This window comes from Stenella coeruleoalba (assembly GCF_951394435.1).
Source record: "Stenella coeruleoalba genome assembly, chromosome: 9".
Lineage (NCBI taxonomy): Eukaryota > Metazoa > Chordata > Mammalia > Artiodactyla > Delphinidae > Stenella > Stenella coeruleoalba.
In genome coordinates, this window is record NC_137155.1 from 47771950 (window position 1) to 47798949 (window position 27000).

The following is a 27000-nucleotide window of genomic DNA, read 5'->3' on the forward strand; positions in this document are numbered from 1 at the left end:
ACACTAGTACAGCTCTGGGACCTCATCAGCAGAAGTACATAGTTGTCTCTAGAGTATTGTCATTAGCATGCCTCAACTTCAGTGGCTGTCAGTCTCTGTCATTCTCCACTCCAAGTTTTAAATTCTCAGAGGAGAGGAGTGGAATGGCCCACCTTGGCTAAGCCTCTGCCTCTATCTTTTAAATTATGTCCAAGGGGGAGGGGCCATAAAAGCACACGGACCTAGTAAATCTTGGCTGTTCCCAAATTAGGAGAGAGTTTCTTGGCAGCTTTGGAAGCCTTCCAATTGCTTTCTGCTATATCTGGATTTGTTTGGATTGATATTCCACTGCTCCTAGAGAAATACAGTTATTGTTTTGTGCATTATTCTATTTTTTTAATCAATTAAATACAGTTTTGCTTTATGTGTCGTTTTCTTGGCCATCTTGTGCCATTTCTCAGTTTGGGGGGGGAGTCATTATGTGAACTAATCTAAGCCAGTTTAGTGATTCAAGAGTTTGGGGTAAATATAGGTAGCCTCTGGTGGTTGAAAATAGATTGGACGATTTGTCTTTTCTTGACAATCTTGCTATTAAGTATTATGTTATAAGCAGAGTAAGGCTTAGCCCAAATTTTGTTAATATTAAATGTTTATTAGCTAGTCAAAATAGCTTCAAGACCATTTTGTCAACAATGAAAATTTATTTTTAACATCCTTTATGCTAATTAACATATCCTCTGGTATAGATTTCAATAATGCTATTTGAAATACCAGAGTAGCCACCTCTAAAGCTGTGGATTTTCATAATTAGGGTATTTCCAAGATTACAAAATCAGTCCTGGAATGTGAGATATATGCACATATATACATGAGACCTCCTATGGAATTATTATTATTTTTTTTTTTTTGCGGTACGCGGGCCTCTCACTGTTGTGGCCTCTCCCGTTGTGGAGCACAGGCTCCGGACGCGCAGGCTCAGCGGCCATGGCTCACGGGCCCAGCCGCTCCGCGGCATGTGGGATCTTCCCGGACTGGGGCACGAACCCATGTCGCCTGCATCGGCAGGCGGACTCTCAACCACTGCGCCACCGGGGAAGCCCCTATGGAATTATTTTTTTAAATAAATTACCAGACAGACAATATAATAGGTCAAAATACAGGCATTTAGTCAAGCACTCATGCTAATTTCCAAACTCCTTTGTAATTAACATTCCTCCTGACTGGATTAATTGGGTTTGCAATAAGTAAGCACATTTATAATGCTGCAACTGTTCCCAAATTAACTGCTCATGTGTTCAATGAGCCATTACATGTTCTCATTTAAAGCAGCTTAGAGAGCCCATGATTTTAGAGCTGTGGTCCTAATAGTTTTTGGGGAAAGGGGCACAGAATCATCCAAGAATATGTCAATAATATGATGACAGCAATAAACCAATGGTGCCCAAACTTTGGGAGTACATGAGAATCACCTCACTACTCATTGAAAATACCAGATGCCTTGGCTCCACCCCCAGCAGTTCTGATTAGGTAGATATTATGTGTGGTCTGGAAGAACTTTGAGAAGTATTGCACACTTTCTTCCTAGAAAAAGGCACATATTCACATACTTCCAACTTTACCAGTGATTTTACTGTGGCTTTAGTCTCGTACAATTTTTCTCATGACTGGCTGCATATTACAATCACCAAGGGAGTTTTAAAACAATATTTCAGACCAATTAAATCATAATACAAGTGGTATAGGGTGACTAAACTGTCTGCATGTTTCTTTCCCCAACCTAGAATGGAGACTAGAGATTTCTCCCAACGTATCAATTTATTTTACTGAATTAGACTCACTTGACAGATACCTAGCAGAAATGATAATAAAAAGAGCTCAGTTACCCTATAAATCTTATAAAATACACACTTTAATTTGTGTATTGGTGAGAAGGCACATCAGTTTTGGCATTGATTTGTCTTTCTCTCTTCAAAGGTTCAAAGGATTTACTGGACTTTGTACTCTGTTTGATAGATAGCCTTCCCAAGCTTGAGAGAAGAAAAGCACGGCTCTTTTTATAATTTATGATGGCAAGGTGAGTGTTTATTGTAATAGTTTAGTTGAAGAAAATCTAAGAAAACATACGGCACTTCAGATGGACCGTAAGTTCACTCTATTTTAATAGCATGCCCAGCAATAAGTAAAAGTAAATATCTGTTGTGAATAATCCAGAAAAATGGTTAAATGGGCAATTTTCTAGATGTTATCTGAAGAAGGTCTTTTTACCTTTTTTGATTAGGAACATATCATGATGAGCAAAGTAGTAGATGGAAAGTTTAATTTAGTTACATTGATAAAGTTTTTGAAATTATTTTAGACTTCTGTATTATAAAGGAAAGGAGGCTTATAATCAGTGATAGAAAAACCGTGTTGGAAATAGCTATAATCAGAGCTTCTTTTATGTTTCCTTGAAGTGGATCCACTTATAATATTACTCATATAGACATTCAAAGCACTGGCAATAATAGGTGATTTAATGATGTTAAAACCCTTGAGTAAATTTATATAGGCCAAGAAATTTCCCTGAGGACATGAATTTAATAATTATGATCATCTCTTGTGCTGATAACTCTTGAGTTAGGATTTCCACTGCCAGAGACAAAGTTTTAGAAAATCAACTGGTGAAAATTAAGTGTCAGAAGTTTGGATAATTCAACATGTATGAGTTATAGCCGATTTGTGTAGAAAAGCTGGCTTCCGAATGAGCAAAAGGGCCATTTCTATGCTCAGAAACTTTCTCTCAAAAATTGGAAGAACCTAATGGCATAGGGCAGAGACCAATTAAATGCAAGTTTGTTCTATTTGTCAGAAATTTTACTTCTTTTATTTTTTTAACTGTCAGAGTGAAACTATTATTATTTTGTTGTTGTTGTTATAAAAAATTGAAAAGATTTTCAAGCTTTTGATAAAAGTACTTTAAAAAATTGGATTGTGGAGAAGTATTCACCAAAAGTTGTGAGGGTTTGGAAGTTTGCTAGAATCTATTTGTGGTAGAAAAAATTGAAGTGTAGTAGTTGAATTGTAGATGTGTTGCCGTTTTAGGCCACTGCTGTCAGAGAAGATAGTACCTGTAGAAAGGTGATTACTTTTCTTAGCAATGTAGTTAAAGGTTTTCAGGGAAGGATTTGGTTCAAGATGGTGGAGTAGAAGGAGGTGCATTCACTCCCTCTTGTGAGAGCACCAGAATCACAACTAACTGCTGAGCAATCATCCACAGGAAGACACGGGAACTCACCAAAAGAGATACCGCACATCCAAAGACAAAGGAGAAGCCACAGTGAGATGGTAGGAGGGGTGCAATCACAGTAAAATCAAATCCCATAACTGCTGGGTGGGTGACTCACAAACTGGAGAACACTTATACCACAGAAGTCCACCCGCTGGAGTGAAGGTTCTGAGCCCCACGTCAGGCTTACCAACCTGGGGGTCTGGAAATGGGGGGAGGAATTCCTAGAGAATCAGACGTTGAAGGCTAACGGGATTTGATTGCAGGACTTCGACAGGACTGGGGGAAACAGAGACTCCACTCTTGGAGGGCACACACAAAGTAGTGTGTGCATCAGGACCCAGGGGAAGGAGCAATGACCCCATAGGAGACTGAACCAGACCTACCTGCTAGTGTTGGAGAGTCTCCTGCAGAGGCGGGGGCTGGCAGTGTCTCACTGTGAGGACAAGGACACTGGCAGCATAAGTTCTGGGAAGTACTCCTTGGTGTGAGCCCTCCCAGAGTTCACCATTAGCCCCACCACAGAGCCCAGGTAGGTTCCAGTGTTGGGTCGCCTGAGGCCAAACAACAAACAGGGAGGGAACCCAATGCCACCCATCAATGCCCATTGACAGACGAATGGATAAAGAAGATGTGGTACACATATACAGTGGAATATTACTCAGCCATAAAAAGGAGCAAAATTGGGTCATTTGTAGAGACGTGCATGGATTTAGAGACTGTCATAAAGAGTGAAGTAAGTCAGAAAGAGAAAAACAAATATCATATATTAACGCATATATGTGGAACCTAGGAGAATGGTACAGATGAACCAGTTTGCAGGGCAGAAACTGAGACACAGATGTAGAGAACAAACATATGGACACCAAGGGGGGAAAGTGGCGGGGGCTGGTGGTGGTGTGTTGAATTGGGAGATTGGGATTGACATTTATACACTAATATGTATAAAATGGATAACTAATAAGAACCTGCTGTATAAAAATATAAATAAAATAAAATTCAAAAAAAAGGGGGGGGGGTGCTTTCACGAAGATCCAGCCTTGTAGGGATAATGATAACAGTGGTGCTGGGTACTTTCTCTACACCAACCTCACAAGCTGCTATGCATTCCTGCTTCCGATCCTAACAGTCCGATGGGTAGTGCCATCGTTATCACCATTTTATGGATGATGAAATGGTGGAGACAGGATTTAAATCCAGATAGCTCGGCTTACTAAGCTCCTGTTCTTTCTGGCACATCCTCTTCTCTCTGTTCCGTATAATCCTTAAAACCTCTTGCTTAAATCCTGAAGGATTACTCACGGTATTTGGGGGCAACATTTGCAGCATTGGGAAGCACTGCTCACCCAAAAGGCCATTCTCCTTTTGAGCTTTATGTTTTTCTCCTTGGGACTTCCATTTATTCGCTCTATGAGAGAGATATTAAGGATAGATTAGAGAGGGTAAGTTAAAAAAAGGGAGCATTGAGGACATAAGGTAGACCACTATGGACACTATCTCTCCATCTGGAAAGAAGGCTGTGTGTCTGGGGCAGACAGGAAATAAGCACAGGAAACTGTTCTATTTTCTCCTCCTAAATCCGAGTTTTCATTCTCTGATGTTGTGCATGTGGCAGTGTTAAAAGACTGGGGTGTTCTATTATCCAGTCAGCAGGGGGAGCAGTGAACTTGAAGTGACATCCAGTAGGGAGAGAAAGGCCATCCACTCAGCACAGTGGTTTGTGAGTGAGTGTTCTTATCCTGCCTGGCATTAATAGATTCCATGAAAAAAAAAAATCGTTTCTGTTTTTTTTCCATGCTGTTTATGGTTAATTATTCAGTGGACACCAACAGCAATGCTGCAGCAGAAAAATATTTACTTTAGCAGAAAAGTACATTTAGTGTTTATGATTAGTAATAATAAAGTACATCTTTAAATATGTAGTGAATTGTAGTTTTAAAGATACCTTTCTAGCATCCATTAGGATTGCTAATTCTGGCCAAGATTACTCTTACACCTTGGACTCAGAATAATAGCTCTGCTTGGGAGCAGCCAGATGAAGAGGAGACATTTTGGTTCTAAGAGGTGATTTGAGGGTCCCTGAAAAACATGTTCCTATTACTGTCCTTACAACCTCTAATAGTGCCCAGATTTTTAATCCCTTTTAGGTTAAAACTTCTTTTTTTCAAAAAAAAAATATATAACTTACATTTGCATATTTTACCTAAAAGGCATAACTCATTAATTGATCTCCATTATTGACTTTGTTCTCATTTGAAGAAGTTCTGTGGACAGGTGCATTTTGATGTTGCAGAGTATAAGGCTGGGTCATAAAGCATGTGCGAAGACTTGTTAAAGCATAGGATAGAGGTCTATAGCAGCGAAGTGAAAGAATGAATGACAAACCTCTATTTTAATTTGGGCCATTGTTGGTTCATTCTCTTGGGTCTTGGGATAGGAGAAGCAGCGTGTTGAGTATGAGACCCAAGGTGAGCTATGAAAGTCTAGTTCAGAAAAGTCCAGGTTTAATGAAGTGGGTAGTACTTCTTTTGGTTATTGGTTTATAACATCTTTTTTGGTCATGTACCCCTTGGCTTAGCTGAAGAAAGTTGTGGACCCTTTTCCAATAAATATGCACACACACACAAAATTTAGCACTCTATTTCAGGAGTTCACTGATGTCCTGTTCTCCCCTGGAGCCCACCATGAGTCCTGTTTAGAGCAATAGTCTCTGAAATGGGGGTGGGTAGGTGATACATGCCAAGGTGTGTGCCAAATGATCCAACGGAGTGTGGAATTTTCTATTTGTATTTATTTTCTGTCTTTTAACATTTTTTTCCATGTAGGTTTTATATTGCACATAATACATTAGTGCAACAGTACACATATAGCATTTACATATAAATAGATTAACAGAATTAGTTGTAAGAGCTCACATTTTTACTGATAGGGAGGCACAACTCAAAATTGATAGACTACCAGTTCGAGAATGGTGCTAATTAAATTTAAATTCTAGTCTCTCCTCTCCCTAAACTGGAGGGCCAGGGATAGGAACTTAAATCAAGAGGAAATTACAAGTGACTGGAAGTTTTAGACCTAATGATGACAGGTAACATTTGCCTACACTTCATTAAGCACTTTCACATATGCCCCACTTAGTCCTCCCAGTGGTTCTGTGAGATAGGCACAGTAGGTATGCTGATGGAAATCTCTTGAGAGCAGGTATGTTAACCAAATTCTCAGAAAACTTAAGAGACTTTCCCAAGGGCCCGTGGCTAGTCGGTGGTGGAGCTGGTGCGCATAACCTTGGCTGCCAACCACAAATTATATGCTCATTTCATTGAACTGCAGGGATAAGTCAATCATTATGGGCTGTCTATGGCCCCATTGTTGCAGTTGCTGGTGCTCCCCCCAGGCCACTGAGTTGTTGAATCCCTGGCTGATCCAGGCACAGGGATAGAAAACATATTCAGCTCCTTGATCAGAGGGCCAGGAAGCTGAGCTAACAATTGAGCATTAGCTCTCTCCTGTTGGTACTGTAATACCAACATATTTCAAAACAGATAGAGGGCTCTGGAAGGGTTTAGATACATCTATGTACAAAAAAGATTTACAATGGGTTATTAAATGGGAGTTTTGAGGCTGGCTTCATGGGAAGTGCCAACCACTGCTTCTCCCAAATTTCCCCTGGTGCCACTGTCAAAGGCAAAGTACTTATCTAGATGGATTGTTGTTCTGACCCAAAATGACATTTCCAACTTTTCTTACATATAATCCAATTTCTGAACTTCCTTTTCAGTGATATTAAGTGGAATAGCATAAAAAAGTCTTTTGGCATTAAACATAATAAATGTGTTCAGCATTGCTCAGGTGTCTTTGCTCTTTGCCAGTGCATTAGCTGTATTGACTTTGGAATTTTAAATGACCCTTTTTACCAGACTTCATTAATATCTCTTCCCCTCATCTTGGCTACCTAGCTCCTTCAACTCTCTCATGTGCAATCTTCTTCCCTCTCACAGTAACACAAGTTAGAGGCAGCTGACCTTCACATGACCAAGGGTCGGGAGATGTTATGAGGAGGTTCCCTTGAGTCTGGTGATTAGCCTCTGAAGAGGGGACCTGCCGTTCAAAGGCCAAGACTTCAGGACATTGCCCAGGCCCTGGAAACACTAACAGTGGACCTCCTGTCTCGGTAAGTACCAGACTGTTCTAATATGTGGCTTTTGGAAAAGAAACATTTAGCCAGACAGAAGGCTAGAAGGTGATATGAGATCTCTGGCAAGAGCTGGCCAGCTCAATCCAAATATCACTGTTACTGCATGAGGCTAAGGTCAATTTCCTGGGATTCCATCTCCTTAATTAATAGTGTCCTCTGCTATCCTCAGAGGACACTTCGTTTAAAATTGTGTTCAGGCATTATTTTATTCTCTCTCTGCAGTTGAGCTGCGAGATCCCTGAGGATGCTGCTGCCTGGTATGGCTTTGTACACCCCTCCCCAGTGTCCCCCAGAGTGGCTGGGACATGGTGAATGATGACTCTTAGGTTAGGATTTTCCTTCTCTTTCAGAAAGTGGGTGGGCAGGAGGGTGACCACCCTTCCCCTGGAGTTGGTCACTCCTCAACCAGGATTGTTTTCACTTGTGACTGCTTATTTCTTTTCATGATATTTTAAGAGTAAATTTGTTGTAAATGATAAAAGTAATATAACTACATTATAGCAGATTTGGATAATTAAGACATAAAAATCATTTCTATCATTACTACATAAATGTACCTACTCAGTATTTTTACATTGCATTTAAAATATTTTTAATGACAGTGTGCTTGAATATTATATTTTAAAGATTGTAACATTCTATTACATTTTTTCTTTTGTTTAATTATCCTCGTAAATGTTATTGAGATACAAAAATTTATTTCACTATTTTCCTATTATTATCTGTCAGATATATCATTATTTTTTCCTCATTAGTATTTATTAGATATTCTATCATTTATTTCCTTATTGTTATCTATCAGATATATCATTATTTAACTATTTTCCTATACTATCTCATAAGGATGATTAAATGATTATTAAGTGACTGCTTGCTTAGGAAATCTGCCTATTTGGATACAGTTTGACAAAAGTCATTACTAACATGTAGCATAGTTTTGGCTCGTAGTTGGTACTCAATAAATGTTGGTTTTCTTCCTTCTCTTTCTCCCTTCCTTATACCAACTTTATCAACTTTATGGTTTGTTCTTGTACTGTGAGCCTGAGGGCATAGCATATGCTTTATCCAGAGATTTCTAACTGGTTATTATGTAAGTTTGTCTTGGCTGTTTCAATTAGTAATTTGTGGGGAGTACTAGTACTCTGATCCCAGAGGTTCAGTTTTATGTTGCTTGGTTAGGTATATTGATTCGTTCTTGCCAGACATAAAATGTTAAAACTACAAAGGATTGTTGAAATCACCTTATCCAGTGGTTTCCCAATTGGTGCATGTCAGAATTTTTCAAGGTGCTTAAAAGAATACTGATTCCTTACTAAATCTTAATTTGGTGGTTGAGGATTGGGAATCTGCATTTTAATAAGCATTCTAGTGTTCTGATTTAGGTGGTGGAAGGACCACAATTTGAAGATACCATTTGGTTAGCAGACCTTGTTAACTTTTTTAGAGTTAATTTTAGATGTTTATCATGTTCAGTCTTTTGCTTTAAAAACTAATTGAATCTCGAGATGACTTATAACAGGAGGCAAATATTACAATCACAATTATGTTCTGCAACAGGAAATAAGCTCTAAATGAATCTTAAGATTATACTTGACACATTACTATGTTTAAGTGTATTAAAGATGTCATTGAAAGGTGCAGCGGGGGAAAATGAACTTGATTTGACAGGTAGGTGTTCGTGGTACTATTATCCACAACTGTCTGTGCTGATTGACAGCACACACATTACCTCTTAACAGGCATTGTACTCAGTTGCATCAGATTTAAGTGTGTGGCATTTTTACTGAATATTTGAAACTGTTTTAGTTAATAGTATTAATTGTGCATAGACCAACTTTCAGCCACTGTTTCAAAGTGCTTAATGGATAATAAACCAAAAAGTTCTATGGACCTCTACTTAGAATAAACTTAGGTCAACAATTGCCATGTTGCTTAGGTATTATGTATTTTGAGTAGGGCAAATGTTTAACAGTTCAGAGAAGGAATCTTCCCCATGTTATAGATGAACTGAAACTCAGAAAGGTAAAGCACTCAAGGTCATTTAGCCAGAAGGAGCTGAGCCAGAATTGGAGCTCAGATCTCCAGGGTCCTTGTTCTCCGCTCTTTCTACCATACCAAACTGCCCTTTTTGCATAGTTCCTATCTAATGAGAAATACTCGGTCTAATGGCTGGTTAGAGATGCTATAATCCATATTTATACTGCAAAGAGCATTGAAGCAAGGAATTCTACTCAATATTTTCTTTGGAAAACCAAACATGCTTTATTTCATTTTTTGCACAATTTATTTAAACATCTCACATATACAAAATAGGTACAATTTAATTTTTCTGCTTGTCCGAGAAACAAGGCTTCTTTGGAACCATGGGAGAGGATGAAAATGAGACTGGCAAAGAACAAATGCTGAATTTAAAGAAGAGGACAATGTTGGGCAAACGATCCACTTACTTTTATTCGGGAATAAGATGTAAAGTACTGATGTTAAATCAAATGAAAAAAAAATACACAATATAACTCAACACAGAGGAGTATTTCTTCTCAAATTCTCCTAGCACCATCAACATTCTTCAAGTATCTGAAATACTATTAGTTAGCACCTTTGTATTTTGAACAAAAAACAGATACCTCAGCTCAACTCTGTCTAGGTCAGCACCTAATGGTGTGGATCACACTCACAGGAAAGTGTTTTGAGGTAGTTTACACCTTTGGAAGTTTGGGTTTTAAACTTCCCTCTGTGGAAGATATTCAAAAGCCACAAGTGGTGCAAATGTTCATGGTTTTTATTTTTCAATTTTTATTTTGGTTTTCTTACAAAGGTTGACATTTTCCACAACAAGTTTAAGACTGTTGAAAAAAAAAATTCCAGATTTTTGGAGAGGGGGAAAGGGAAAGGGAATTAATTAAATCGTATTGCACAATGCTCTGATCAATCCTTCTTCTTCTCTTTTGCCCACAATTTAAGCAAGTAGATGTGCAGAAGAAATGGAAGGATTCAGCTTTCAGTTAAGAAAGAAGAAAAAGAAATGGCCAAGAGAGAAATTTTTCAGATTTCCTTTTTCTTTAATTTAGGTTGAGTTCATTTATTTGAAACAGACTGGGCCAATGTTCAATCTGATTTCTTGGTCAGCGCCACCGATGTCCAAAGGTGCAATATCAAGGATGGGCAGGCGAGATGGCTTATTTGTTTTATATTCAATGATTGTCTTTCTCCATTCATTTATCTTTTTCTGTTTAAAAAGAGAAGAAAAATATACATAAAGCAGCACTATTACGGAACCTAACCATCTTGTATAATATTATATAATTATATATTGCATACAATTGTATTATATAATATATAATTATACGGAACATATATTTATATATAATTATATAATATATTAGATAATATTTATATATAATTATATGTTATATAATATTATATACTAGATATTATAATAACCACTTTTTGGCTTATGTCCTTCTGAAGATGTGTGTCTCAGATCAACAAGTGTATCTTTGAAACAGTAGCATCAGGGCTGTCTTTACAGGGAGAGGTTTCCTACCAGTCTAATTTTATAAAAAAAAACGTTCCAATGCATATTCCAAGCGGCTTATTTCTACAGTATCTTTTCAGGATGTGTGTGGTAGGGTGGCTATGCAGTACTACTATTAGTGAATTTAAATTTTCTTCAATTTATAGTATATTATAGAGAAGGCATAAAGAAAAATTAAATATAGGTCATACTAATAAATAAAATAAAATACATATAACTATAAATTACAGTTTGGGCCCTTTTAACCTCAAGTAATTTTAAGTTATGGGTATACATCATCATTTAAGAAACTCATGTTAGAAGACAAATAACTAATACATGGAACAGAGTATATATTTCAGTATTTCAGAAAATTTCAGAAGGCAAGATCTGATAAGAATATTCTGAATTTACCACCTGAATTTAAACAAATACATTTATGAAAGAGAAATCAAATAAGTTTGGTCTCTCATTCATCTGTTCATTTAATGGTCTATGCTCCACTATCCCACTTCCCAAATAAATGTTATTCCCATACTTCACTATTACTTACAGAGCAGCCATCTACAAGAACAGTGTAAGTGAATCTGCTGTTGCCCTCAGCAACAAGTTCAACATCATTGGATCCTTGCAGAATGACAGCCTTTTTCAGGTTGCCAGTCTCCTCATCCATGTATGCAATGCTGTTCTTGCAATGGTAGGTGATGTTTTGAGAGGCATGGTTGGCCAGCAGGCGCATGAAGGCAAGTTGGGTAGCCATTTCCTTGGTAGTTACTCCTTCAACATTATATTCAAACTACAGAGAATAAGATGGGCATTCCAGTTAAATGAAGAAGGACTCAGATACTAAGAGTCAAATTTAAAAAAACAGTCTGGTATAGAGAGGAATAATGGACTCAGATCTGAACTTGTACTTTTAAAGGAAACTCAATTCACTTGTCTTTGAAATATAAGCTACCTAGAAGGAACATAAGAACTACCAAGCTGAGGCAAGTCATCTCAAAAAGGGACCTGTTTCAGATAAAGCCCAGATACACACACACACACACACACACACACACACACACACACGCACATGCACACGCACACACACACATATATACGTGTTTCTTTTTTTAAAATAAGAGAGCAAGGATCTAGAGATTCAGACCCCTTTAGTTTTCTATAATTCCCACCAATAAAGTTGATGAAAACTTTTAATTAGAAATTCAGAAAAGCTCATATCTTGAAAATACATGTGGCATGAGTACTGGACTACATGCTGGCCAGTACTCCTTCACACTTAATGACGTTAGTCAGTTTCTCCAGCGATTATCAATTAAGTCACATTTGAATAATTATTTTTGAATTATATGGATATGTCTAATCAATCCATCTTTAATGTGCAATCTAGGATATAACCAAACCCAAGAACAGAGCAGGTTCTTTTAAAAAGCCCATTTTGGTAAAGGGCTAAAATGTAGATAATTAAAAAACGAATAATCCGAACAAGATATTATTTAGTAGGAGAAGGAATGTTTGTAGGATTCCTTACCTGGGTACCACCATTGATAGTTTCTCCTACCCAGACGTGCTTCTTGGCCTTGGAACTTCTGTACCAGTTCTTGACTGGGATGTTTTCAGGCTGAGCCCGGATGCAGGTTTCGCCAGTAGAGAAATCACAGTATACTTTGATAGCATCCATAGTACATCCTTGGTTAGGGTCAACCCAGTAGTAACCTTTTAGAAAAAACAAGACCCAGATCATAAAACCTCTCATTGAGTGGCATATAGGTTCTAATAATCACTAGTCAAAGATTCTGATTCCCATAAGTAACAGTTCTGATTGTACTGTTATATTGTCTACTCCACATTAACAGGAAGAGGGTGGCTATTTTCTAAATTAGACAGTTCCTCCTCTCCTCTCCATGAAAATCAAATCAGGGTACATAATACCATGAAAAGGGCAAAAACAGATATCAAGACAATCTTGAAAATGGGTGCTGGTTGGGAGAAGAAAATGTTTTATTAAGTGGGTATGATTTCACATAATGCAGTTTTTACCCAAATACCTTTTTCCTCTAAATATCAGTGGGAACTGATTTTGAAAAGCCTAACTTGTGAGAAGGGTCATTCTGGTTGGACATCTCAACCTACCACTGCTCCATTCTGGGTGGCTGAGTCTCAAGTCACGGCATGTGCGCGCTGGGTTCTTCCTAGAGCCTTCTGGAGTAAGAAGAGTCTCAATCTGGTTGTTGAGAGATTTCAGAGTAGCATCAACTTCATAATCCTTGGGTCTGAGAGATGGTGGTGAGCGAGGCTGGTCAGCCCTGTAGAAGTCTCCATCAAAACCGAAGTCATAACCACCACCACTGGGGCCAGGAGGGCCAGGAGGGCCAGGAGGACCAGGAGGGCCCTGCAGAGTGTAAGTAAGAAAGAGGAGGCTTTGTATTTGGTTACAGTGAGAGAGAATGAGAGCAGGTTTTCCGTCGAGATTCACACAAAAGCATGTTCTAATAAGTAAAAAAGAATCAAGTTCATGTAAATAACAACTTGCTCCCAGGCATACTTGCAGGGATGGGTTTATAGAGCTCATTGCATACAGACAATTTTTATATATTTTAGAAAACATACAGAAATGGGGGACTACTTTAATGTGTCATTGTAATTGTCTTGGTTTAGTCTAAAGAAGATATTCCCTTAGGTCAGTGATGCCCCTTATTATTTCCCTAAATCATACTTACAGAAGGACCTTGGCTACCCTGAGAGCCACGAATGCCAGCAGGTCCCACTGCACCAGGATGTCCAGTGCGACCATCCTTGCCAGAAGGGCCAGAAGGACCAGAAGGGCCCTAGGGAAGAAGGAAACCAAGTCTGTGTGAGCCAGCAAAAACCCCACAAGGGAGAAGAGGTCTGGGGCTCACTGCCTGCCATAGGCTCCTTTCAGAGATAAACGTCTCTTAGTTGACCTACCCTAGGACCAGCAGGACCCACAGTGCCAGGAGCACCTTGATCGCCATGATGACCCTTTAAAGAGAGAATAGGAAAATCACACTTTCAGAACATGTGTCGATACACAGATTTCAAAAAATTGAATGGAAAACTTTAGTTTCAATGGACTCTGGATTGAGAAAATTGAAAATGTAAAATGGGGCTCTTTTCTCTCATTATGTCTATTATATTCAGTTATTTTTTTCTACAAGCCACTTCAGAAGTGCAATATTAGTCATTCCTCTGATTATATTTATTTTAAGTGGGGTTGAAGGACATTGTTGCCAGGAGATTTTAATATACGTATATTTCTATCTCCCCTAACCCTCACCTTTTCATGTTGGGATGAAATAGCATTACCTCTGAGCTATGGAGTTAGAGAACGGGAAGTGAATATGATGTAGGACAGTTTAGAACAATAGCAGTGAAATTGTGAGGAAGTTCATTCTGTGTTGAAGGACTTTAAGATCTGTGTACATGCTGGATGTCCACATTGTACTTACAGCAAGACCAGGAAGACCCTGCAATCCATTGTGTCCCTTTAAGCCAGGAAGACCTCTGGGCCCCTTATCACCAGGCTCTCCCTTATCACCTCGAATACCCTGTGGGCCCTATAAAGAAAAAGGACAGATAGGACATTTACCTTTGAAAGATGACACTCAATTCTCCACAAATATTGTTCAATCTGTTTACAAAGATAATTCAAGACATGCAAAGGTCTACAAGCCATGTGGGTGCTACTCCCAACTCTTAATCTGCTTTAGTTGAGCTGTCTGTAAAGTGGCTAAGCGTTGTGATAATTTAATACAAATAAGAATAGATTTGAAATATAAGAGATTAAAAGGTATTTGTAGCAACTCTCCACATGGACTAAATTTTCAAAAAATATATAAAATCCAGTCTATGTATTATTTATCTTTTTTAATGTACAGTGTGGACTGATCCTCCCTAACTGTTGTACAGAAATCTTCACCATGTACATACACTAGGACCTCTTGGACCAACAGCACCGGCCAGACCAATGGGACCAGAAGGACCCTGTGAATTAGAAAAGAAAAACACAATTTATCAGCCAAGCCCAAGATCCTCCTCCCTAGGCCACCACAGTTCCCAGGTGTGGGGAGGTCAGAGGTGAAGCCTGCTGAGGATGACAGCATTAAGGGACTGGTATTTATTAACTTACAGGTTCACCGCGGTGTCCATGTTTGCCAGTTGGACCCACAGGGCCTTGAGGACCAGGTGCACCCACAGTACCAGTGGGACCAGCGTTACCAGGGTAACCACGATCCCCCTGCCGAAGGCAGAAATGAAGCTTAGCATCAATCTGGCCTGTAGTTTAGTCCCTTTTAAGTTAGAGAACAACAGTGAGGTGTACTGACCTTGTGTCCAGCTTGACCATCGCGGCCTGGGGGACCATCATTCCCAGGGTTGCCCTGTGAAGACACCATGCCAATTAAGGTGCTTAGGGAGGCTCTGTAGCTCACTGACCCCTACAGTTCAGCTATCTGCCTTCATTACTCCCAGTGCCCAATGGAGAACCCGCTCTTCAGGCTGTTAAAAATAGGAACAAGAACTTGCCAACCTAGATTTTTATAGAATTTTCTTTTTAATATGTTGGCCAACTTGAAGTATGCTACTTAAAGACTCATTCCCTAGCCCAAGTTATTTTTAGGATTGTCGATACTGGGAGTGGTGAGTACATGTAGACCTCAGCTCAGGATACAAAGTTACACACAAGGAAGTACTGCTAGGTTACATTTTACAAACCAAATGTTGGACTCACATCACGACCAGCTTCACCAGGAGCACCATTGACGCCAGGATTACCCACAGCACCAGGGGGACCACGGGCCCCAGTTGGGCCTGCAATGCCGAGAGGGCCAGGTTCACCCTAAAGAGGCAGAGAAGACAAAATTCCTCTCATTGGATTGAGTGCCACTCCCATTCTCCCAAAACAACGTTAGCCAGGGGATTCCAGGTTTAAGCGAGAAGGTCGATTGAAAGTGAGTGGGCCACATAATGGTAAGAAGTGTCATTAGTATCATCTTTGCCCTTCTCCTACACACTTAGATGGTCAGCTTTATGTACTTTTGGAATGTTGCTCTGTACAAGGTGAGTCTGGTTTCATCTGATTTTCCAAATAAAATGAATTCATAAAGTTGAGAGAGTTTATGGAGATTAGATGGTTCCTAGTTGCTGTCATGTATTAGGTTTAATAGAATGATTCAGAACTTCTAGAGTTTCATTCTTCCTACAGGATAGATGATGCTAGCATTTCATACTGCAGGGGAGTAAATGCAATTAGAGCTTATATCGTTTTTAAGCATGTAAAAAGAACAAAAATTGTTCTGCATAATGTTAAGCTGTGTTTTTATAGCATGTGTCTAAGTAAGGTGGTATTAAAGCTTCTTAGATAAGTGACATGTGATCTGTATAAAGAAAATGCTATGAATAAAAAATCTTAAGTGGAGTTATTCACTGATCAATCTGTCACAGTTGAAGTGGCAGCTTTTAAATCTTTTCTTATGTTAATGAGAATAAGAATGGTGTCAAACACTCACCACAGATCCAGCAACACCTGGTAGACCACGTTCACCTCTAGAGCCTGGGAGACCCAGAAAACCAGGAGCACCAAGAAGACCTTGAGGACCTGGGGTGCCAGGAGATCCCTAAACAACAGTAAAAATACTGAGTATTACTGTAAGACCCTAGGAGACAACACAGGTTGGCTTGAGGCTTCTGAGAATGAGTTTATCCTCAGTTTAGAAAAAGGCTAATGACCTCCTATTAGTAGAACATATCTTTGGCTGTCTTTTCTCTAGTGAAGACAATGAGTTTACATCTTGGCATGTTTATTTCTTTGTACCTGGTTCCTCCTTGAGACCAATGGAACAACATTTAAAAATATGTGGTTGGGATTAATGAAGCCATCTTTGAGTGAGGGAACAGAGTTCTTATAGAATTTATGCTGGGAAGCAAATTTTGACCTTGGCCTCTAACTGCACCAGGTCTAGTAAAGTCACATTTTAGAGTAGCAATAATACTGCACATTGCATGTTTAAAAAATTGGTAGCTTACTGATATTGATTAATTTACAGTAGAGTGACCACAGCAATGGGATGCTGTTCTAATCCCAGTACCAGTGAGGTACTCTCACAACAGCTTAAAGGGCTGTATTGATAAAACAGTGAGTTCCCTCACTTATTGTCATCTCCATCTAGTGCCTTCTGAGCATCTGCTGAAGCCATGACACCTCAATATCTGTTGGATAGATTTCCTGGCTCAACTGAGCTCTACTTGAGAGCCCGCAATACTCATCAACAAATATATGCCACCTGAAGATTTTTACAAGGGATTTATATTAATTCAACGCAAGGTATTAAGAAAGAGGAGTTTGAAATCACTTACAGCAGTACCAGGCTCTCCAGAGGGACCCTTCTCACCAACAAAGCCAGGGGGGCCAGAAGCACCTGTTTCTCCAGTTCGACCAACTGGACCTTGGTCACCACGAGGCCCACGAAGTCCTTCTTTACCAGCAGGACCAGGGGGACCAGGGGGGCCAGTGATACCCTGTGAGCAAATACGTGAGGTCATTTACTTTCTGTTAATCATCACAGATGGGAGAGAGCAGCTGAGGTTCTAAATATTAAGATGCAAACAACTCGAAGCAACAAAATAATATCCTGGTCACTTTGGAGAAATGTTTAGAAGTCTTAACAGTCTTTCTTGTAGAAAGAAGCAACTTTCATCTTCCTCTCCTGGGGCTGTAATAAAGTGAACAACCGAGGCAGAAGCTATGGCAAATGTCTGTGAGAAAAAGCAATGTGGTGCCACCAGCCACCTGGCATACTGGAATCAGAACTACGTCGAGTTATAAGAGCTAGCTGTAAATGAATGGGAATTTGGGTTTTGGAGGACTCTGCTTGTTTCTTTTTGAAGAAAGCCAATACAGGCATTTTGCTCATAATTGAGGAATCACATATGCTCTCAACTAGGTTTAATTAAATGCCTACAGGGAATGAAGATTTTTCTGTTATGAACCTGTGAAAGGATTCCAAGAAATCAACATCTTCGCTATTTTTTTTCCCTGAAACCTTAACCAGAAGACTTAATCCTTTGTAATTAATTAAATTCTCTTGAGTCCTGACAGGAGAGTCTGAATCAGAATTAAATTAGAGGCCAAACCACCTTTAAATTCAGGAACAATTATACTTTAACAACGGAGGCAGAATGTTGGCCATAAAGGGTAATTAGATATAGAAATATCTGATATGTGACTAAAACTGTTCTGTTTTTTATTTTTAACAAAGAGACCATGCCCCTAAAAGGGGACAAGGGGACTTACGTTCACATGAATAAAAGCCTCTTAAACTGATATTTCTAATATAATTTCTGATGATTTTGCCTTAATGATTCAGAAAAACTGATTTCAGATTAGGAAAGTAATAGCAAAATATTAGTAGCATGTTTTTCATAGGGAGTTTCTTACCAGTTTCTTACTAGAGGCTAGGGATTTTGGCTAGAGTAAATAAATGAAGACACATTTTGAAGTGATTTACTTACAGAGGGTCCAGGAGGACCAGTCCTTCCAGCAGCACCAGGGAAACCCGTAGCACCCTAAGAACCAAGCACATTAAAATTCCACAGTCAGCACCAACTCCAGGAATTTGGGTAAGATGGAAATTTCTCCCTTGGAAAATCCTCAGTACACGTGACCAAGGATGGACCAAAGAGTAGGCAGTGACAGCCTCAGGTAGGGTATTATGTTAAATATACCCAGGACCCCGAAGACCCTCCATCTCTACACAGCTTCCTGACCAGCATGCCCCCAGTTGCAATGCCTATATTTTGCATTAAGGCTCTGATAGTTCTTTTTTGAAATGCTAACATATTGCCTGATGGTTGTAAAAGCAAGAAGACAAGACACTATACTATTATTATATATGATCTGTATATATTAATAACTTAACCACCTGGCTGGCTGCTAAGGGAATGGACACTAAGTAATTTTGTTTACAGAAGAAGGTATAATAAAAGACCAAGTGTATTAATTGCTGTCCAATGAGAGGAGGAAGAAGTCAGAGGAGTTGATTCCTGGAGAGCTTTGGGTCTCTAGGAAGTCAGTGTGATAGCACTGGACACCAAGGGAAGGGACCTAATCAGGCAGAAGAAGGGGGGCATCAACAAAATGATAAAAGGTACCAAAGAAATATTTTACCCATTTCACAAACTACTTGGGGTTAACTTTGGTTATCACTACCTCAAGTGAAGTGGTAGCAACATACAGTGCACTGAGTTCCAGCTGGGATTAAGTTAACATTCCATGAATCTGATCTTGACTTCATTATCAGAATTTCTTTAAATAGTTAGCTTGACTCTCAAGACTCTCGTTATAGTCCAAATTACCAAAAATTTCCAAACTTTCAAGTTGTCCCTAATAGATTCTGAAGAAAGAAAAATTATCAGAATACACTGTAAATACTCACAGGGGGGCCTCCATCACCACGACTTCCAGCAGGACCAGGGGGACCATTTGGACCCTAAATGGAAACAAGAAAAGATGGTCAAATCAGAAAACAATCTTTATAAATGTTACTCTTTTCTTCAAATGGATCATTCCCATGTCTATTAGAATCAAATCTAGAAATGTAAAATGATTATCTGTGTTATATAAAATAAATGTCCTTACTTCAATATTACCACCTTTATGGGTAATCAAAGAAGTGAGATAAAACAGTATTTATGAAACTTTTATAATGTGTAAAGTGGTATGCAAATGTTAACTCTTATTTTAAAATTGTCTTCTATCTGGTATGTTCCCTGATGTATAGCAGGCACTTGATTGACTTATGTTGAGTTATAAGATTTCATGGGTAACTGCAGAGGCTGTGTGGACCATCAGTGAATTCAACTTACAGCTGGGCCAGCAGCTCCAACGGGGCCTGTGGGACCAGTAGGGCCATTTTCACCCTTGGGTCCTTTGGTTCCTCTCTCTCCTTTTGCACCAGGTTGACCAGCAGCGCCCTGTTGGAAAGGAACAGTTATAGTTCAGGTGTTCCAACTTACTCTACTTGCTAACTTGGAATGTTTTCAGATTAACCTGTGCCACATGATACTCACAGCAGGACCAGCAAATCCATTGGGGCCAGCGGGACCAACCTCACCACGTTCACCCTAGGTGGGAAAAGGGATTTTAAAATGTCTTAGCGATCTTAGATTCATGAGTGTCTAGAAGTTATGAGTGTCTAAAACGACCCAGGTTTTTACTTACAGGGCTTCCACGAGGACCAGCAGGACCGGCGGGACCAGCAGGACCAGCTTCACCCTATAAGGGGGCCAGAAATGAGTTTGTCAGTGTTCCTCACACAAATGCTCAAAGAGGTAGGAGGCAGAGGGAACAGGCGTAGACAGTGGGCTCTTGCCAGAGTTTGCAATTGCATCCAAAGAGATAACTAATTCACATCTCACAGAGAAAAGTGAAATGGATTCTTACTCTGCATAATATTGTATTAATTTTGGAGGGTGAAATGGTATTGGTCATACACTTGCCAAAACACTATAAATCAGTGCCCACAATACCAGGAGGAGGACATTTTAATTTTTAGATGGACACAGGGCTGATCTATTTGCTGCAATTTGTGCTATACAATAAATAAGGTCTATTTTAAGTGGACTGTTCAATGTGAAATGGGCACACTATGTATTTTATTGATTTTTTTTTTTTTTTTTTTACAATGAAGGCTTCAAGAAGGCTCAGTGCATTAGGATATTGTTAATGGGCAACCCCGAAAGACTTTAAAAGACTTTAAAACAAATGATAGGGATTGAAGTATAGATCAGATACCTGGCACGTGTACAGGAAGGGAAAGAGAACTTTCAACACACAGCGTTTGTTTCTTGCTGCCCCATACTAATGGATAAGTTTTTAAATCAATGGGCTTTAGACCAAGCCATAAAAATGAATTGCCAGGGCCCTTTGGGGCCAGGGTGGCAGGGAATTTTAGATACCGCCATTGGCTCAGAGAGCTGCAACTCAGTGAAAATGCATGCTTACCCGGTCCCCATTGGCTCCAGCAGGACCAGGGGCACCTACAGCACCAGGAGCACCCTAGTACCAAAAAGAAAACAAGTCTTGTTAATAACACCCCCATACCGTCAAAAGTGACCCTTGCTGTTTCCCCTTGCTGTGCTTATACAGTGACTGAACACTCTGGGTGGACATCAAGAAAGCCTTTGAAGCATTTCAGTTCTAATTATCAAGACTATGAGAAGCCACTCTCAGGAGGGGAGTACCCTAGTGGTGAAGGTTATGGAACTAAGTCATGGGCAGGTTAGGAACAATGGGGAGATCTGAACTCTCTGCTCTTGTAAAATTCCCTGGAGAGTAGCAAATGACTAGCCTTGCTAAGAACTGTGAGGACTGTGTGAGTTGGAGAAAGGATATGATGAATGTGCCACAGGGAGTTATCAGGCCTGAGGGAGAGGTGAGAAAAGCCCAAGTGGCTTATGGCCTGGAAGAGCCATGATATCAACACTCTAGGTAAGATTATTATACCTTTATGGGATTATCTTTGGCATCTCCATGGCATTAACAGTTAATCTTTGGAGCTGCTCTTTGAGTGATAAATTCTTAGGGTATACATTTGAATAAATAGGACCTTATTAGAGGTTCTGGCTTCCTAAAATGTAAGAATTATTGTTTTTTCTAAAGCCCTATGATAAACAATCATTTAATGTTCTATTAAACCTAGAGATTTTGGACTGTAGTTTGTACTTGGTATAGTTAACACTAAGGAAGGTAGAAAATTCAGGCTATGATTTTCAAGGGGATAAGTCCTCATTTGAATTTTTCTTTTGGAACATGTAAACTGATATTATTAGTCATAGGTCCAGGAAGGAATGGAATACTCTTTTACAAGACTTGAATCCCTCTTTTGTCAGTTCAGTTTTGGAAAGCTTCTCAACTCAAATTGAGTGAAATGTAAAACAAAACAAAACAGAACAAAACAATCTGAGTACCAACAGAATTCTACTCACACGAGCACCATCTCTGCCGTGGCTACCAGCATCACCTCTGAGACCAGTTTCACCCTGAAAGTAAAAAGCAAGAGCAAAGGTTTGTTTTCTGACCAAATTTTTGAATCAAAATTAATCCACAGTGTTTTTACAGAAGATGCTATAATACTTTTATTTATTTAAGATCTTTAGTAATGTTTTGATTCCCTACCATTCTATAAAATATTGAATGAGGAAAAAATAATTCAAGGCCCTTTCCAAGTTAGTGTTAAACATTCTTTTCTAATTTCCATACACCCTCCTGAAGCGTAATCAAGCAAGGTACAAATTCATGTGGACAGAATTATAAGGCAACATCACAATGGGCTTCAGTGCCTGATCACTCTTATGGCATAACTAATGCAGCAGCACGGTTGACAGCTGTTCAATATAGCTTCTTCCCATTAATTAGGGCAGGCTGAGGCATTATTGTTAGTGGCATTAAAATGAGCCTCATGTATTACTCAACACCATCTGTTTGCGTGAAATTCCATGGTAGCAAGGAATTTTGCCAGATTAGTGAGTTTAGAAATGCGTAGGTGCTAGGTGGCAGAGGGAAACGTATATAGATAGATATCAAAATGCTACCAGACCACCTGCCAAGAACTGTAAAAAAAAAAAAAAAAAAAAGTTGACCTTGCACAGCCTTCTTTGTGAGAGTTCATCAACAATATGTATTGAGGTCAAACACTGAGAGGCTACCTTTTCTCCCTTGCCTCCAGGTATGCCAGCAGCACCCCTTTCTCCTGGGAGTCCATTAGGACCAGATGGACCAGCAGAGCCTGGAGCACCAACCACACCAGGTTCGCCCTTGAATCAAACACATGTGAAATCAGTTATTTCTGTGGTACAAGAAGAAAATGAAGAGCCAAACTCTTGAAGCATTCCAATTTAAACATTTAATGGATAGCATGCTCGCCTGCTTAGACACAAAGGAGGCCTACTGAAAGGAGGGAGAATATAACCGAGGAAGATGCTGTTAATGACACAGTGACTAAAGAGAAGAGGGTAGTAGGATGGGTGCCTGTGATTTTTTCTATAACCTGCTCCCAGTCCTCTTAAGGGAGTCAGGCATGGGAGAGAAGAGGGTACGACAATGGAAGGCAGAGAGTGAAAAATGCCCACAAACGTTTTTCAAGGTGAAGTCTCTTAGCTCAGACAGGAAATGTGGAAAGAGACCTCATCAACGGGGGAGATGTTTACATTCTAATCTTCTTAAGAGTGTGGACTATAGCTTACATTTTTTTATAAAACCTTACAATTCCACATACTTAAAACCTGTTGACTAGCTCCTGAGATAAAACCCTTTGAAAGTACTTTCTCACAGAACCAATATTTCCTTTCTTACTTCCTCTCTCCCTCTTACCTTATTTTATTTTTTCCAATATCCTTCCATATACCAAAATAGCCTTTTATAGCAAATCTTTACCCCTTAAAGGTAAGAATCAGAAGTAATATGTTACCTTCTCTTTATTGTGGTTGAAGTAATCTGTTTTTCAGAAATGTGTAATTCCATCTATTTTAAGATCTAAACCACAGATTCTATTTTGAAACACAAGTTTTCAGGCTTATGTTTTGGGGATGAATGTACTGTCCAGTTAATTTTTATCATCATAAAATTATCTTATTAAAATTTAGATTACTTTTTGAAATTTTACTTTATGAAGTAGGACGTTGGGGAGGTAAAAGTTCATTCTCTAAAAATAGTGTCCAAATGTATACGATGTTTCTAGATTAAGACAAAAGTATAAATAGTGTGATGAGAAAAGAGTGAAAACCCATACTAATTCATTTATGTGTGTAGAACACTGGGGTTTTGCCTCTTTTGGAATAATTCAGGTCAGTTGGAATCAGATTGTTATTTACTGAGGTGGAAATCATCACAGAACTGGAAATAAGTTAAAAAAAAATCTGAGAAACAATTCATTTACTACTGTAAAGGATTTACTTATTCTAGAGCACACTAGGCCAAACCAGCAATATGTAACAAAGTTTTACCTTGTTCCCATCAGGCCCTGCAGGTCCAGAAGGACCTCGGCTTCCAACAGGACCAGTAGGACCAGCAGCACCGCTTTCACCTGGGGGACCACGCTCCCCCTGTGAAAAGGGGATTAGAAGAAGTGTTACACTGTTCATCATTTTCAGAGATACCATTTTACACATTAGAGTTCACACTTGTTTAGCTTTTGAATCCTAGTTCTGCCAAATGTCTAGTTTACTAGCAAATTATAATTATTTTTCCCTTAATTTCTCTACTAGTAAAATGAAGGGATGGGATGAGATAATCTCCAATGTCTCATTCAGCTCTAATGTTCTATGGCTACAACTCCAAAATTTGTTGCTTTTAGAGTGTAATATTCAACTTTTGGAATTCATTTCCTTTTTTTGTGATAGGTCCATAGGTAAAAATAGATGCCAGTTATGCACAGTACCATCATTTTAGGTGAATAGCAATGCCAGATGTAAATAAGATTAGATATTTCATATCTATGCTCTCTTTATACAATTGCATGCAATAGTGATATAACAGCTATAATATAGTTAACAGAGAATATATGTATGAAAATGTGTGTATTTGTATGTGTGTCTATCTTTCTATCTATCTAAATATTTCCCAATTTGCATGTAAATATCACTACAACATAGTATTCTGTGGTCCAGAATATTTAACATTTAAGCCCACATTGCAACTGTTTCAAAGGCCCTTGTCATAATTTGGTTCTATGATACTATGGTTCTATGACAGTAAATTTGTTTGGGCATCCCAGCTATATGGTAACTAGCCACATAACAATATACTTTAGGGGCCAACTAATCTTTCCAGTTATTCTAATGACCACAGACAAATGACATCAATTTATTTAATATTTAAAATAAAAGTAGGCTCATGATTTCATCTTTTAGACTTTGAACACCAATACACATTGGAAAAATTGATTTTAAATCTTAGTAAGATATTACTTTTCCTTAGCTCAGGTCGAGCCACTGTCATAAATATATCATACTTGTTTGTATAAATCACTGAATATAATACCTATATTAGTTCATTTATGTTTCTTATAATTCTGTGGTTTTTAAATAAGAAATATGAGCAATTACATAAAAAGTCTACTGTCAATTTAGAAATTGAATATTCTCTGCAGATTATGTTTGACTACAGAAGAGTGTCAGGAGTTTGCTGTTACAAGGTCACCAATAGTTTTTAGGAGAAGGCACCATTTGTTTTAAAAACATTGCAAGAAGTTTATGAAAGTTAAGTAACACTTACTCTTGAACCAGCAGGACCAGGGAGACCAAATTCACCAGGGATACCCTAGGCAAAACATGAGAAAAAATAAAGTGTGAAACTTATGTATGTTCTCTAAATCCACATATGTTTATGATATTTAGAAAAGTTTTGAGAGTGAAATAAAGCCCGATAGGCTCTACCTACATGAGTGTATAAGTACACAGGCTATTAGGAACAAGAGAGCTTTCAGTGGTGTACGGAAAGATTTTAAAAAAGTGAGAATTTCACTGATATTAAATATATATCTATCCTAGAACCTGGTATCAGAAAATTTTAGTCTCTCATTATTTGGTTTTTTGCTTTTTAAAAAGTGAAAAAAGACTATCTCCTTTGATAATATAATAAATAATGATGATGAACAATATCAGACATTGCCTATTTTTAGTTATATAACAGACTGCTTTCTTAATAGAAATGATCATATTCTGCACATTACCTAGTTAATTGTATACCCAAGTGTATCTCCTTTATTACTGACCAGCTGTCTCCTTAATGTGCCCCACTGTTGACAAAGGAGAGCAGGCCACAGAATGTAACTGAATTGAGGCACATTCATCACAATTACAGAAAAAATGACTCAGAACTCATGCCCTGATTGTGAATAGCAGTGTCATGTCTGAATGCCAAGAAAAACATTAAAAGCAATTTTTCAGGGTCTAGTTTGATGGAAAATCAGTGCATTTATTTTTTTTACTATGGAGAGGGAAATAATTTGTATTTTAACATTACCAAGAACAATACAAAAAGTAAGGCTATTAAATGGAATGTTCATGATATTGTACTTCCATAATGTGATGTTTCATTCAATCCTTAAAACAAAGTAATTTGAATGAAAATGAGTAACTTGGCTCATTCTCTCCATCAGTACCAACATATGTAGAACACTATCATTAACATATGAAATATGAAGTTTCCTTTTGCATATTATAATTGCACTGCAGTAGGGTATTTAACAGAGGGAAAGTCCCAAGTTTAGGCGAATTTACTATCACTTGCTTTACTCACCCTTTCTCCTGCTTTGCCAGCTTCACCAGCTGTACCTGCAGGGCCAGGCAGACCCTAGATGAGAAAAAGACAAACCTCAATCTTTATGGCTATATTTGGGGGATTTTCTAATAATTGTTTTTTGGGGGGAAATACCTAATATCAACATGATCACTAACTATTATGTGTTATTAAAGGATTACAGAAAAGTTTGCCTTGAAAAAATGTACGCTTCTTTGCTTCAGTTCTGAAACCATGTACTGTGTGGTGGGGAGAGTGTTATAGTTATTTACAGCTGGAGAGTCTGACCAAAAGCAGTAGTCTGTATGTTTTAGCTGACTTACCTGGAAGCCTGGAGGACCAGCGGGACCCTGTTCACCTTTTCCACCTGAGACACCCTGAAAGTGATAGGAAAGATTACATAAATAGAGATATATGCCACCATTGCTATTGAGCTACATAACTTTTAGACTGGAAAAAAAGAGATGGCCATTTTTGTGGGACTAGATTCATTTTAGTGCAAAATAGAGCAAGAGTGAGAGAAATACTCACCTGTGGTCCAGGAGGTCCCTGAGCACCATTGTTTCCATCAGGACCTGGAGCACCCTAAAATGTTCAACAGAAAGGCTCAGTTAGTTGCCTGTGAGTCAGACAATTTAAGATACCCCAAAGCCTCCCTCGTGTATTACTTCCTCACAACAAAGCTTGTTATTTCAGCATGAATTGAACGCATTGTGGCCAAGGCGCAA

The 27000-nt window shown here is 38.7% G+C and overlaps 1 protein-coding gene and 1 long non-coding RNA gene across 3 annotated transcripts in view; one reads left to right on the plus strand and one right to left on the minus strand.

Annotated features, from left to right (window-relative positions):
* The first annotated feature begins 1866 nt into the window (after positions 1–1866).
* LOC307191266 lies at positions 1867–25212 on the plus strand. Its single transcript, XR_013829676.1, has 6 exons — positions 1867–2053; positions 7243–7415; positions 20197–20304; positions 21865–22039; positions 22701–22781; positions 23991–25212. It is a non-coding gene; the product is annotated as an uncharacterized lncRNA (long non-coding RNA).
* COL1A2 (collagen type I alpha 2 chain) overlaps positions 10203–27000 on the minus strand; it is a 36664-nt gene continuing 19866 nt past the window's right edge. For both annotated transcript variants that reach the window (XM_079931181.1, XM_079931182.1), the window contains 26 exons: positions 26804–26857; positions 26596–26649; positions 26273–26326; positions 25247–25291; positions 23977–24075; positions 22681–22788; positions 21961–22014; positions 20978–21031; positions 20195–20248; positions 20044–20097; positions 19840–19947; positions 19410–19463; positions 18487–18540; positions 17332–17493; positions 16485–16592; positions 15707–15814; positions 15303–15356; positions 15107–15214; positions 14908–14961; positions 14427–14534; positions 13906–13959; positions 13677–13784; positions 13090–13348; positions 12488–12672; positions 11507–11749; positions 10203–10665 (listed from right to left, as the gene is read on the minus strand). In XM_079931181.1, the coding sequence (XP_079787307.1) occupies positions 10519–10665; positions 11507–11749; positions 12488–12672; positions 13090–13348; positions 13677–13784; positions 13906–13959; positions 14427–14534; positions 14908–14961; positions 15107–15214; positions 15303–15356; positions 15707–15814; positions 16485–16592; positions 17332–17493; positions 18487–18540; positions 19410–19463; positions 19840–19947; positions 20044–20097; positions 20195–20248; positions 20978–21031; positions 21961–22014; positions 22681–22788; positions 23977–24075; positions 25247–25291; positions 26273–26326; positions 26596–26649; positions 26804–26857 (2544 nt within the window). In that variant the 3' untranslated portion in view covers positions 10203–10518. The remainder of the gene's footprint in view (positions 10666–11506; positions 11750–12487; positions 12673–13089; positions 13349–13676; positions 13785–13905; positions 13960–14426; positions 14535–14907; positions 14962–15106; positions 15215–15302; positions 15357–15706; positions 15815–16484; positions 16593–17331; positions 17494–18486; positions 18541–19409; positions 19464–19839; positions 19948–20043; positions 20098–20194; positions 20249–20977; positions 21032–21960; positions 22015–22680; positions 22789–23976; positions 24076–25246; positions 25292–26272; positions 26327–26595; positions 26650–26803; positions 26858–27000) is intronic.